Source organism: Coregonus lavaretus, assembly GCF_964263955.1.
Source record: "Coregonus lavaretus genome assembly, chromosome: 5".
Classification (NCBI taxonomy): domain Eukaryota; kingdom Metazoa; phylum Chordata; class Actinopteri; order Salmoniformes; family Salmonidae; genus Coregonus; species Coregonus lavaretus.
In genome coordinates, this window is record NC_139992.1 from 40740920 (window position 1) to 40753035 (window position 12116).

The 12116-nt window shown below is 43.9% G+C and overlaps 1 protein-coding gene across 1 annotated transcript in view; it reads right to left on the reverse strand.

The window, feature by feature from the left end:
* Positions 1 to 2473: 2473 nt before the first annotated feature.
* LOC311129961 (protein kinase C theta type-like) overlaps positions 2474 to 12116 on the reverse strand; it is an 18187-nt gene continuing 8544 nt past the window's right edge. The window contains exons 7-18 of the mRNA XM_084162532.1: positions 10456 to 10487; positions 10239 to 10324; positions 9546 to 9675; positions 9000 to 9109; positions 8675 to 8807; positions 8352 to 8509; positions 5044 to 5217; positions 4869 to 4960; positions 4510 to 4711; positions 4059 to 4247; positions 3655 to 3783; positions 2474 to 3535 (exon numbers count right to left, since the gene is read on the reverse strand). Of these exons, the coding sequence (XP_084018658.1) occupies positions 3386 to 3535; positions 3655 to 3783; positions 4059 to 4247; positions 4510 to 4711; positions 4869 to 4960; positions 5044 to 5217; positions 8352 to 8509; positions 8675 to 8807; positions 9000 to 9109; positions 9546 to 9675; positions 10239 to 10324; positions 10456 to 10487 (1585 nt within the window). The 3' untranslated portion in view covers positions 2474 to 3385. The remainder of the gene's footprint in view (positions 3536 to 3654; positions 3784 to 4058; positions 4248 to 4509; positions 4712 to 4868; positions 4961 to 5043; positions 5218 to 8351; positions 8510 to 8674; positions 8808 to 8999; positions 9110 to 9545; positions 9676 to 10238; positions 10325 to 10455; positions 10488 to 12116) is intronic.

The window sequence follows — 12116 nt, forward strand, 5'->3', positions numbered from 1 at the left end:
CCAGTCAAAACTGTTCGCTGCTCTGGCACCCCAATGGTGGAACAAGCTCCCTCACGACGCCAGGACAGCGGAGTCACTCACCACCTTCCGGAGGCATTTGAAACCCCACCTCTTTAAGGAATACCTGGGATAGGATAAAGTAATCCTTCTACCCCCCCCCCCCCCCCCCAAAATTGTAAAGTGGTTATCCCACTGGCTATAGGGTGAACGCACCAATTGGTGAGTCGCTCTGGATAAGAGCGTCTGCTAAATGACGTAAATGTGCCCTTGAGCAAGGCACTTAACCCTAATTGCTCCTGTAAGTCGCTCTGGATAAGAGCGTCTGCTAAATGACTAAAATGTAATGTAAATGTAATACAGGTAACAAACTGAGATTAGGAGCACTCCCTTTAAGAGTGTGCTCCTAATCTCAGCTCGTTACCTGTATAAAAGACACCTGGGAGCCAGAAATCTTTCTGATTGAGAGGGGGTCAAATACTTATTTCCCTCATTAAAATGCTAATCAATTTATAACATTTTTGACATGCGTCTTTCTGGATTTTGTTGTTGTTATTCTGTCACTCACTGTTCAAATAAACCTACCATTCAAATTATAGACAGATCATTTCTTTGTCAGTGGGCAAACATACAAAATTAGCAGGGGATCAAATACTTTTTTCCCTCACTGTATTTTCTGATGGGGTAACACAGTCTGATTCACTGCCGATATAGACATTCCCTGCCTTATATAGGCCATGACCATCTCATGTAGGTCAGATTATATTGCCACAACGAGACTGTTGTATGTGACTATCTATTCTGTCTGTTGGCATTGTGCACGTGCACATGAGTTTGACTTAGATAAGATAAGAGAGTGTCACTCGGTCAGACAGACAGACAGACAGACAGACAGACAGACAGTGTCACCTGTCTAGAGGTGAGAGTCCACCTGTACGTTTGTGTGTGTGTGTGTGTGTATGTGTGTGTGTATGTGTGTGTATGTGCGTGTGTATGTGTGTGTATGTGTGTGTGTATGTGTGTGTATGTGCGTGTGCACAGATGTATAAAGATGAGCATTGACCTGTGTGGGTAGAGACAGTAATCGTTTTGTCTGACTGGAAGTCATATTATAGATAAGGGACACTCAATCCATAATGCCTCCATAATAATGAATAATTCATAATGCCATCTAATGTCAACTGGGTCCGTTTCCATAACTCCATATTGATAGATTACATACATGATGTCTGACAGTGAAAGCGTGTAGTTCTGATAACATCAAACATTCAAAACATTCAAAACATTCCAGCTATGAGTCACTCTTACTGAGTCACAGCATCTATCATGTGAGTTCAGTTTGCCGCATGACTTGTGGGTTTCCTGTAAGGAACTGAGGGGATATGTGGTAGTACATTGCCCTCCTGTGGTCACTGGGTGTAAATGTATTTGTGCTGATTTAATTATCAGGGAATGTAGTCAAATGGTCTACTCTAGCCCAAGCCTCTACTCGAGTACCCCCAGCCAGTCCACTTCGTTAATGTATTCTAGAACTAGCACAGCTGATTCAAATGGTCACCTAATCATCAGAACCCTCATTAGTTAAATCAGCTGTGTTAGTTCTGGAATTCATCAAATACGTGGACAGGCTGTGGGTACTCCAGGAGAGGTTTGGGAAACACTGCTTTAGGCGAAGACACAGACAGTTTGACCACCTTATAAAAAAACAATATCTTATCAAACTATTTCAAAGGGCAGACCTTTCTAAACATTTCTAATCTTCTCATTTTATAGTCCAGCTTCTGTTCAGCACTCTGTACCTTGGAGCACTTTGTTAAAGTGCTTGTCATCCCCATCTTTACCCTTGCTGATGTTGGTGTGACATGGTTGTCAAGTGGCGACTGTACCTGGGCCAGTGGCAGGAAGTGGTTTGCTACTGTGTCTGTCTATGTGGATTATGGGTCGCTCTCCGATTAGTCTGTCTGTCCCATGGTTGGTGAGGCAGAGAGAGATTTGTCGGAATAAGGAAAAAACATTAGGGAGGGAGGGAGGATAGAGCCATAGATGCATAGACCGTAGGCTACAGGTGGGTGAGTGAGGGATTGAACGAGTCAGTCTATCACTATGCTTCCCTCCACTGGAGAGAAAAGGCACTGCTACTGATCTGCCCTGTGAAGGCACAAAACTGTTCTGGTGTATATTAATCAAGGAAGTACTGTGTCTAATCACAGATTAATCCTAAATTACCTTTACAGCTAGTGAGATGATAGCACATTATATCACAGTGTAAAGTGTAACACCAGGGTCCCTACTGCAGACAGAAAGAGCAGTAGTAACGTTGAGCTTTTTGTCAGTTTAGTCTCTGAGAGGGTAAAGCACAGGCAGGAAAGAGTGGGAGATAGAAAAGAGAGCGAGGCAGGAAGATAGCGGTTTTAGTATTTCGACTAAATTCTCATTCTCCCCGCTCTCTGTGACACAAACACACTTGAATGTAAATAAGTAATGGAACATATATTTACAAAAATCCTATTTTAAATGTACAGGATAAAAACAAACAATTACGGCTGAGTCTAGGCATCATCTATGTCATTAGATTCTATAATAATTTAGTCACAGCGATCACAAGCCTCTGAAGTGCAATGATAAAATACGGTACCATGTAAACATAAGCCATTCAATTATCCCTGTACATTGAAACCAGCCACTCCACCGTCCGCTAGTGTGACAATCTACCTGGATCTGAGCAATACCAATGGGACGATTTACTATACTAGGCTAAATGCCTAACTGTGGCTCTTTTTAATAAAACAATTAAATAGAAAATGTCTCAGTAAATCGTTAATGTAGATTGATCAGACACTTATGTATAGGGATAAAACAGACACTATTGAATAACAGGTTATGAGTACAATACAACATTCTCAGTATTCCACACAATCTGGGCAATCAGGTAGTGACTCCTAAAGTAGTCTGTACACCACAGGAGGTTGGTGGCACCTTAATTGGGGAGAACGGGCTCATGGTAATGACTGGAGCGGAATCAGTGGAATGGTATCAAATACATCAAACACATGGTTTCCAGGTGTTTGATGCCATTCCATCGCGCCGTTCTGGCCATTATTATGAGCCGTTCTCCCCTCAGCAGCCTCCACTGCTGTACACCATGGCTGTATAAAAGAGCTGAGGTGAGATTGACTGGTTATTGACTGGTTGTGGATACGTTATTGATCTGTTAGGTAAGTGTCCTTGACTCCTGTCTGTGATGTGTTGTCGTAATGAGTTATTGATGCGTTGTGAATAGGTTGTCAGAAGGTTATAGATGGGTTGTGAATATGTTGCTTGTACAGTGGGTTGTTGATGGATTGTGAATATGTTGCTGGTAGGTAGGTTGTTGTAATGTTATTGCAGGTCAGGGGCCTTTGATAGCTGGGTTGACAAAGGAGAAGTTGTTGAACATGGTTTGGTCCACACTGTTCATGAGGGTACGATCTGCACACGACAACCTGGGTTTCTCATTGATAAACTCCTTGTCAAAGTTACTGACATCACTGGGGGATTTCTGCATGGACAGGAGAGAGGGAAGAGGTTACAACGCACACACACACACACACACACACACAAACAAACAAATGCAGACGTAAACAAACACACACACTCGCAGTCTGAGGATGTACGTACCACAGTTGGCCTGAAGGGCGGCGCCACCTCTCGTTTCTCCAGGGTGTTCCAGTCTGTGTCTTTGAAGAAGGAGTGTTGACGGATGTTCCCCTTCACACCCAGCCTCCTCTCCGGCTCCCTCACAAACAGCTATAAAACAAAAACACCATATATACACACACACACACACATCAGGACAGAGGACGCCAAGGTCACAGCCTCCACTCCAATGGGAAAAAGACATACGAGCACACTCATGAAAGGTAACCAATCACACGCAGACACACACAGTACAGGTCACATCCATCCCAACCGTCAATCATTCATGTTGATGTATGTAATCTGGTGCATAGTGGACAATGTTGTCGTAGTTAATTCGTCATGGCATTGCAGTGAGTGGACCAAGTTGTTACATTGAGTGAGACCTTGATGAGGATGTCTTGTGCATCCTTGGGCAGCCAGCGGGGGTAACAGGGGTCATCTGTCCTGATGGACTGGAACAGTTCCTCCTCATCGTGACCATGGAATGGAGACTGGCCAATCAGCATCTCGTACAGCAAGACCCCAAACGACCACCAGTCCACTGAGCTGCCGTACTTCTGCCCCAGCAGAATCTAAAAAAACATGACCATACAGTTCAACATGACATCTCTTCATCATCACCATCATCACTTCATGATGTTTATCTAAAACCAGTACGTTTAGACGGAGATGGTCTGTAATTGATTAATGATACAAATCAATGAGATCAGAATTGAGAGTGAGAAATGTTATGGTTCCCCAAGGGAACATTTCCATTGCTTATTTAATACACATTTTTCACGGTTGCAATGCTGATAGTAAGAGTGTAGATTCCTATGGTGAACATGCAGTCACCTCTGGGGCGATGTAATCAGGTGTTCCACAGAAGGTGCAGGTCCGTGTTTCTCCCTCCATGTTCTCCTTACACATCCCAAAGTCTGCTATCTTTATATGGCCTTCTGAGTCTAACAACACATTGTCCAGCTTCAGATCCCTATAGACAATGCCTTTGGAGTGGAGGAACTGGAGCCCACAGATAATCTCAGCAGCATAGAACCTACAGCCAGATGGAGGAGAGAGGGATGGGTGGAGAGAATGGAGGAAGTGTGTGTGTGTGTGTGTGTGTGTGTGTGTGTGTGTGTGTGTGTGTGTGTGTGTGTGTGTGTGTGTGTGTCTGGTAGACATAGCCTGATTGTGTGTACGGGTTAACTTACGTAGATCTCTGAACGTCAAACTTGTGACAGTTCTGGATGTGGAACATGAGGTCACCTCCGTTCAGATACTCCATCACAAAGAACAGGTTCTCCTGTCAAATACACAACACAGTCATATCAACAAAACCTGTGGTGGTGTGTGGGTGTGTGTGTTGAGTTCATGTGTGTGTGTTACCGTGGTCTGGAAGGTGCAGTGGAGGTGTGTGAGGAAGGGGTGTTCCCAGGCCAGGGAGAGTACTCTCCTCTCCACCATGGTACACTCCACATCATCATCCATCAGAACCACGTCCTTCTTCAGAGCCTTCACCGCAAAGAACTCTCTACTGCTCTTCAGCTCGGCCAGAAACACCTAGGAACACACACAGATGATACGTTATGTAGGAAATCACTGTCTTCGGCTATTCAGGCTTGTCAAATGGAGGTGAAGGATCCGTCAGGCAACTTCTAAGTACAATCAAGAAGTCTCTTTAGTACACTGGATCCAGGAACACAGAGCATGGCTAGAACATGTTCAAAGACCAGGCAACAAGTCACACTTTTATATTTTATACTAAGTTGATGGGTTATATTTAGGATAATGTTTTAAAGCTTTGCCATTCTATTATGTTTGTTCAAATCGTCTTAATGTATTATTTTATCTCCTTGACATTATGAAAATTCCATAAAATCCTGAACGTTTCCATAATTCCGGAAGTTTCCTGGTAAGCTTAGAAAGTTACTGGTAATATACCGTACCTTTGCAACCCTAACTATGACTAACATTATTGGTAACACTCAGTGTCTGATACACTCCCCTATTGACGTCCATTCTTGCAAAGTTCTAGTACATTCTTGTTCTGGAACATTCTGACCAACATGTTTACAAGTCCAAACATAATCATCATCATGACACCAACATTATATTTGTATTAAGATTATCTTACTCCTCATGAGTAGGCTCTCTTCCTTATATCACAATAGACTCACACAAGCAGGGTCGAGATGCCAAGCAGGCTCTCTCCCCCTGCCAGAAACTTCTGCTTAGGTCATGCTGACCCAGGCTCACAGGCTTGAGTATAATAACAGGATATACACTGAGTGTACAAAACATTAAGAGCACCTTCCTAATATTGAGTTGAGCTCATGTTTGCCCTCAGAACAGCCTCAATTTGTCAGGACATGGACTCTACAAGGTGTCAAAAGCGTTCCACTGGAATGCTGGCCCATGTTGACTCTAATGCATCCCACAGTTGTGTCAAGTTGGTTGGATGTCCTTTGGATGGTGGACCATTCTTGATACACATGGGAAACTGTTGAGCGTGAAAACCCAGCTACATAGCAGTTCTTGACACAATCAACCTGGTGCGCCTACCATACCCCATTCAAAGGCACTTCAATCTTAAAGGCTTAAAAATCCTTCTTTAACCAGTCTCCTCCCCTTCAACAGGTGACATCAGTAAGGGATAATAGCTTTCACCTGGTCAGTCTATGTCATGGAAAGAGCAGGTATTCCTAATGTTTTGTTTGTTCACAATGCAATCCCTATAAATAACAAAGTACACTTTCATCTGCACTGTTTCCATCAGTTAGAGTAAGACATACAGTTGAAGCCGAAAGTTTACAACCACTCCACACATTTCTTGTTAACAAACTATCGTTTTGGCAAGTCGGTTAGGACATCTACTTTGTGCATGACACAAGTAATTTTTCCAACAATTGTTTACAGACAGATTATTTCACTTATAATTCACTGTATCACAATTCCAGTGGGTCAAACATTTACATACACTAAGTTGACTGTGCCTTTAAACAGCTTGGAAAATTCCAGAAAATGATGTCATGGTTTTAGAAGCTTCTGATAGGCTAATTGACATAATTTGAGTCAATTGGAGGTGTACCTGTGGATGTATTTCAAGGCCTACATTCAAACTCAGTGCCTCTTTGCTTGACATCATGGGAAAATCAAAATAAATCAGCCAAGACCTCAGGAAAAAAAATGTGTAGACCTCCACAAGTCTGGTTCATCCTTGGGAGCAATTTCCAAACGCCTGAAGGTACCACGTTTACTTGTACAAACAATAGTACGCAAGTATAAACACCATGGGACCACGCAGCCGTCATACCGCTCAGGAAGGAGACGCGTTCTGTCTCCTAGAGATGAACGTACTTTGGTGCAAAAAGTGAAAATCAATCCCAGAACAACAGTAAAATACCTTGTGAAGATGCTGGAGGAAACAGGTACCAAAGTCTCTATATCCACAGTAAAACGAGTCCTATAACGACATAACATGAAAGGCCGCTCAGCAAGGAAGAAGCCACTGCTCCAAAACCGCCATAAAAATGACTACGGTTTGCAACTGCACATGGGGACAAAGATCTTACTTTTTGGAGAAATGTCCTCTGGTCTGATGAAACAAAAATAGAACTGTTTGGCCATAATGATCATTGTTATGTTTGGAGGAAAAAGGGGGTGCTTGCAAGCCTAAGAACACCATCCCAACCGTGAAGCACGGAGGTGGCAGCATCATGCTGTGGGGGTGCTTTGCTGCAGGAGGGACTGGTGCACTTCACAAAATAGATGGCATCATGAGGAAGGAAAATTATGTGGATATGTTGAAGCAACATCTCAAGACATCAGTCAGGAAGTTAAAGCTTGGTCGCAAATAGGTCTTCCAAATGGACAATGACCCCAAGCATACTTCCAAAGTTGTGGCAAAATGGCTTAAGGACAACAAAGTCAAGGTATAGGAGTGGCCATCACAAAGCCCTGACCTCAATCCTATAGAACATTTGTGGGCAGAACTGAAAAAGCGTGTGTGAGCAAGGAGGCCTACAAACCTGACTCCGTTACACCAACTCTGTCAGGAGGAATGGGCCAAAATGTATTGTGGGAAGCCTGTGGAAGGCTACCCAAAACGTTTGACCCAAGTTAAACAATTTAAAGGCAATGCTACCAAATACTAATTGAGTGTATGTAAACTTCTGACCCACTGGGAATGTGATGAAATAAATAAAAGCTGAAATAAATTATTCTCTCTACTATTATTCTGACATTTCACATTCTTAAAATAAAGTGGTGATCCTAACTGACCTAAAACAGGGAATTTTTACTAGGATTAAATGTCAGGAATTGTGAAAAACTGAGTTTAAATGTATTTGGCTAAGTTGTATGTAAACTTCCGACTTCAACTGTACCACCATAAACTAAGACAAGGTTGGGCTTGATAAATGTCCTAGTTGTCAATGGACTGAGAAACTGGTTGTGGGTTCAATTCCCACGGGGGACCATTCTGAACAAAAAAATATGAAAATGTATGCACTCGCCACTGTAAGTCACTCTGGATAAAAGTGTCTGCTAAATGACTAGAATGTTATAGAAACCCATGTCTTTATGGTGATATGTCTTAAGCCCAGATAGAAAACATACATCCCCAGTGAATCTAGATGCTCACTAGATGCAGTGATTTATCTCTCGCTGACCAGGCATTGCACTCTCTCTGGTACCTTGCCGAAACTGCCTTTGCCCAGCATCTTGTGAAGGATGAAGTTGTCGAGGGTGAACTTGTGATGGTGTTCTTTTCTGGGGACGGCGTACAGCTCCTCCTTCACAGGGGCAGGCACGTCCCCCTCCGCTGGGGTGTCCCACGATATACCCTGCTGCTCTGGAGAGGGAAGGAAGAGGTGGAGAAGGGGCAGAGAAGGGAAGAGAGAGTGGGAGAGGAGGAAGAGAAGGGGAAATGGTTATTTAGTCCTATTAAGTCTCACGTTGACTACAAAGTCCTCACAGTTGCATGATTGACCAGGTTGACCATGTGTGGTCTCCTTACCTTTTCGCCCAGCGGTGGCTGCGGTCGGGGGGAGACCTGCCACTAAACCTGAAGGTTCCCGCACCACCCCTGCCTGGCCCACACCCACTGGCCCGCCTCGACTACGGATCTCACTCTCTCTGGAGCCCCTGGCCTATAGGAAAATGCATAGACACATATAACAATTAATAACATGACTCAATCCTATCTGTATAACGGGCAGGGATAGATTCCTTACTAACAATCAACATAACTTTATTTTTTATTTAATGAAAAGCATTTTGGAGCTATTGTGGATCTGTCGGACAGCACAGACTTCCTAACCCCTCAACCCCTGAACTCTGACCTGCTGTTTAGTCTCGATCATGGCCAGGGCTTCAGCCATAAGTTTCTGGTTGACTCCACACAGGTTGGCCACCTTTTTCTGGCACTTGTGATGGATGTTCATACCACACTCTGAATGGACAACACACATGGTTATACAGTATACAGACACAGATGTAATGGGGTGATGAAATCAATATATTTGGATATTTGGGCTCCTGTAATGGTGAAATAGGGAATTATGTGAAACGGTGACACTGCAATAATGGTGCAATATAATGATTTGATATGGTACTGTTATGATTTGAGTTGGTAATGGTATGACGTGATTGTGTAATGATAGTGATGTGATGTTATGATGTGATCAGGGTCTCTTCCACAGGAGGTTCGTGGCATTTTAATTGGGGAGGATGGGCTTGTGGTAATGGATGGAGTGGAATAAGTGGTACGGTATCAAATACATCAAACACATGGTTTCAATGTGTTTGATGCCATTCCATTTGCTCCGTTCCAGCCATTATTATGAGCCGTCCTCCCCTCAGCAGCCTCCTGTGGACTCTCCTCTCACCCTCACACTTGAGTCCCTGCTTGGCCAGCCCCCACAGCAGTGTGCCACAGTGTTCACAGAACGTGGGGCTCTTGTAGTTGTACACCTTAAACCTGTGGGGCATGTCGATCTTAAAGCGCTCCTTGTGGATCTGCAACACACAGCAAACACACTCTGTCACCTGAACACACCATACTACAACCCTTTGTTGTCATGGAAATATGACACAGGAAGTAGGCAACAACTTTTAGGGAAGTAAAGTCTCTGGGATAAAAATGCTATTTTTTCTCTGTCTAGGATCGATGAGTACTGGTAGACAGTGAGTACAGTAGCCACAGAGCTGTCTGATTCGAAGAACCAACCTATTGTCTCAGTGTGTGCTGTGAGAGAGAGATAGTGAGAGTCAGTGTGTATGCGGTTAACTTTAACCAACAATAAACTAGCGTGTTACCTCTGACCTAAACCACAATCACCAGAAGCCCAGACATACTGTATGTCAGACTGTCTGCATGCAATCTAAGGGGACCTCCAGTTGTTTTAATTGAGGTTCCTCATGTCACAAACACCAAGACAAAGTGAACACATCACAGTTTACTGCCACTATTATTGGAACCCTAGCAACTAAATATAATGACAAATCCAAGATGCTCTAAAATGCTCAAGATCACTTATTGTCATTGTTGTATAGAAATGGACTACAATGTACAGGCCTACCATGGTCTCTTTGCTGTTGATGGCCGACCCAGTGCACTTGGCGATAATTTTGTCAATGCATTTCTTGTGGATGGCTGCGTTGCACTCTGAAAGACCAAGGATGGGGGATGAGAGTGTAGACAGGAGAGAGGACGGAGGAGAGTAGGGATAGAATATGGAGTAGGTAGAAGATGAGGAGAGAGAGACAGCAGAGAGAAGAGAGAGCAGTGATACTCACGTCGACACTGGTAACCCTGCTTATTCAGACCCCTGTGGGGAAAAGAAACACAACATGAACAGGAACAGGAAGCAGGAAACAAACACTGGATAATATGGATGATGTACAAACAGAAATACTGTAGTGTTTGTTTCAGAGGGACAATAACAAAAATAGAGAGGGTCTATGTGAATGATGTCATTAGGATACAGTATTTGCACTCCAATTGACTAGGTTTTAAATAAAGTTAGGATATGATATACATACTGTAAAGACATAAGGGTTACTTATAGAGCATGTACACTGAGTATACAAAACATTAAGAACACCTGCTCTTTCCATGATACACTATGTATACAAAAGTATGTGGACACCCCTTCAAATTAGTGGATTTGGCTATTTCAGCCACACCCGTTGCTGACAGGTGTATAAAATCGAGCACACAGCCATGCAATCTCCATAGACAAACATTGGCAGTAGAATGGCCTTACTGAAGAGGCCAGTGACTTTTAACGTGGCACTGTCATAGGATGCCACCTTTCCAACAAGTCAGTTCTTCAAATTTAAGCAACAACGGCTCAGCCGTGAAGTGGTAGGCCACACAAGCTCACAGAACGGGACCTCCGAGTGCTGAAGCGCGTAGTGCGTAAAAATTGTCTGTCCTCGGTTGCAAAACTCACTACTGAGTTCCAAACTGCCTCTGGAAGCAATGTCAGCACAAGAACTGTTCGTCGGGAGCTTCATGAAATGGGTTTCCATGGCTGAGCAGCCGAACACAAGCCTAAGATCACCACGCGCAATGCCAAACGTCGGCTGGAGTGGTGTAATGGGCCCCGTGTAGCTCAGTTGTTAGAGCATGGCGCTTGCAACGCCAGGGTTGTGGGTTCGTTTCCCACGGGGGGCCAGTATGAAGAAAAAATAAATGTATGCACTCACTAACTGTAAGTTGCTCTGGATAAGAGCATCTGCTAAATGACTAAAATGTAAAAATGTGTAAAGCTCACCGCCATTGAACTCTGGAGCAGTGGAAAAGCAGTATCTGGAAAGATGAATCACGCTTCACCACCTGGCAGTCCGATGGACAAATCTGGGTTTGGCGGATGCCAGGAGAACGCTACCTGCTCCAATGCATAGTGCCAACTGTAAAGTTTGGTGGAGGAGGAATAGTGGTCTGGGGCTGTTTTTCATGGTTAGGGCTAGGTCCCTTAATTCCAGTGAAGGGAAATCTTAACGCTACAGCATACAATGATATTCTAGATGATTATGTGCTTCCAACTTTGTGGCAACAGTTTGGGGAAGGCCCTTTCCTGTTTCAGCATGACAATGCCCCCGTGCACAAAGCGAGGTCCATACAGAAATGGTTTGTCGAGATCAGTGTGGAAGAACTTGACTGGCCTGCACAGAGCCCTGACCTCAACCCCATCAAACACCTTTGGAATGAATTCGAACGCCGACTGCGAGCCAGGCCTAATCGCCCAACATCAGTGCCCGACCTCAATAATGGTCTTGTGGCTGAATGGAAGCAGTGGAATGCCTTCCCAGAAGAGTGCAGGCTGTTATAGCAGCAAAGGGGGGACCAACTCCATTTTAATGCCCATGGTTTTGGAATGAAATGTTCGACGAGCAGGTGGCCACATACTTTTGGTAATGTAGTGTATAGACTGACCAGGTGAATCCAGGTG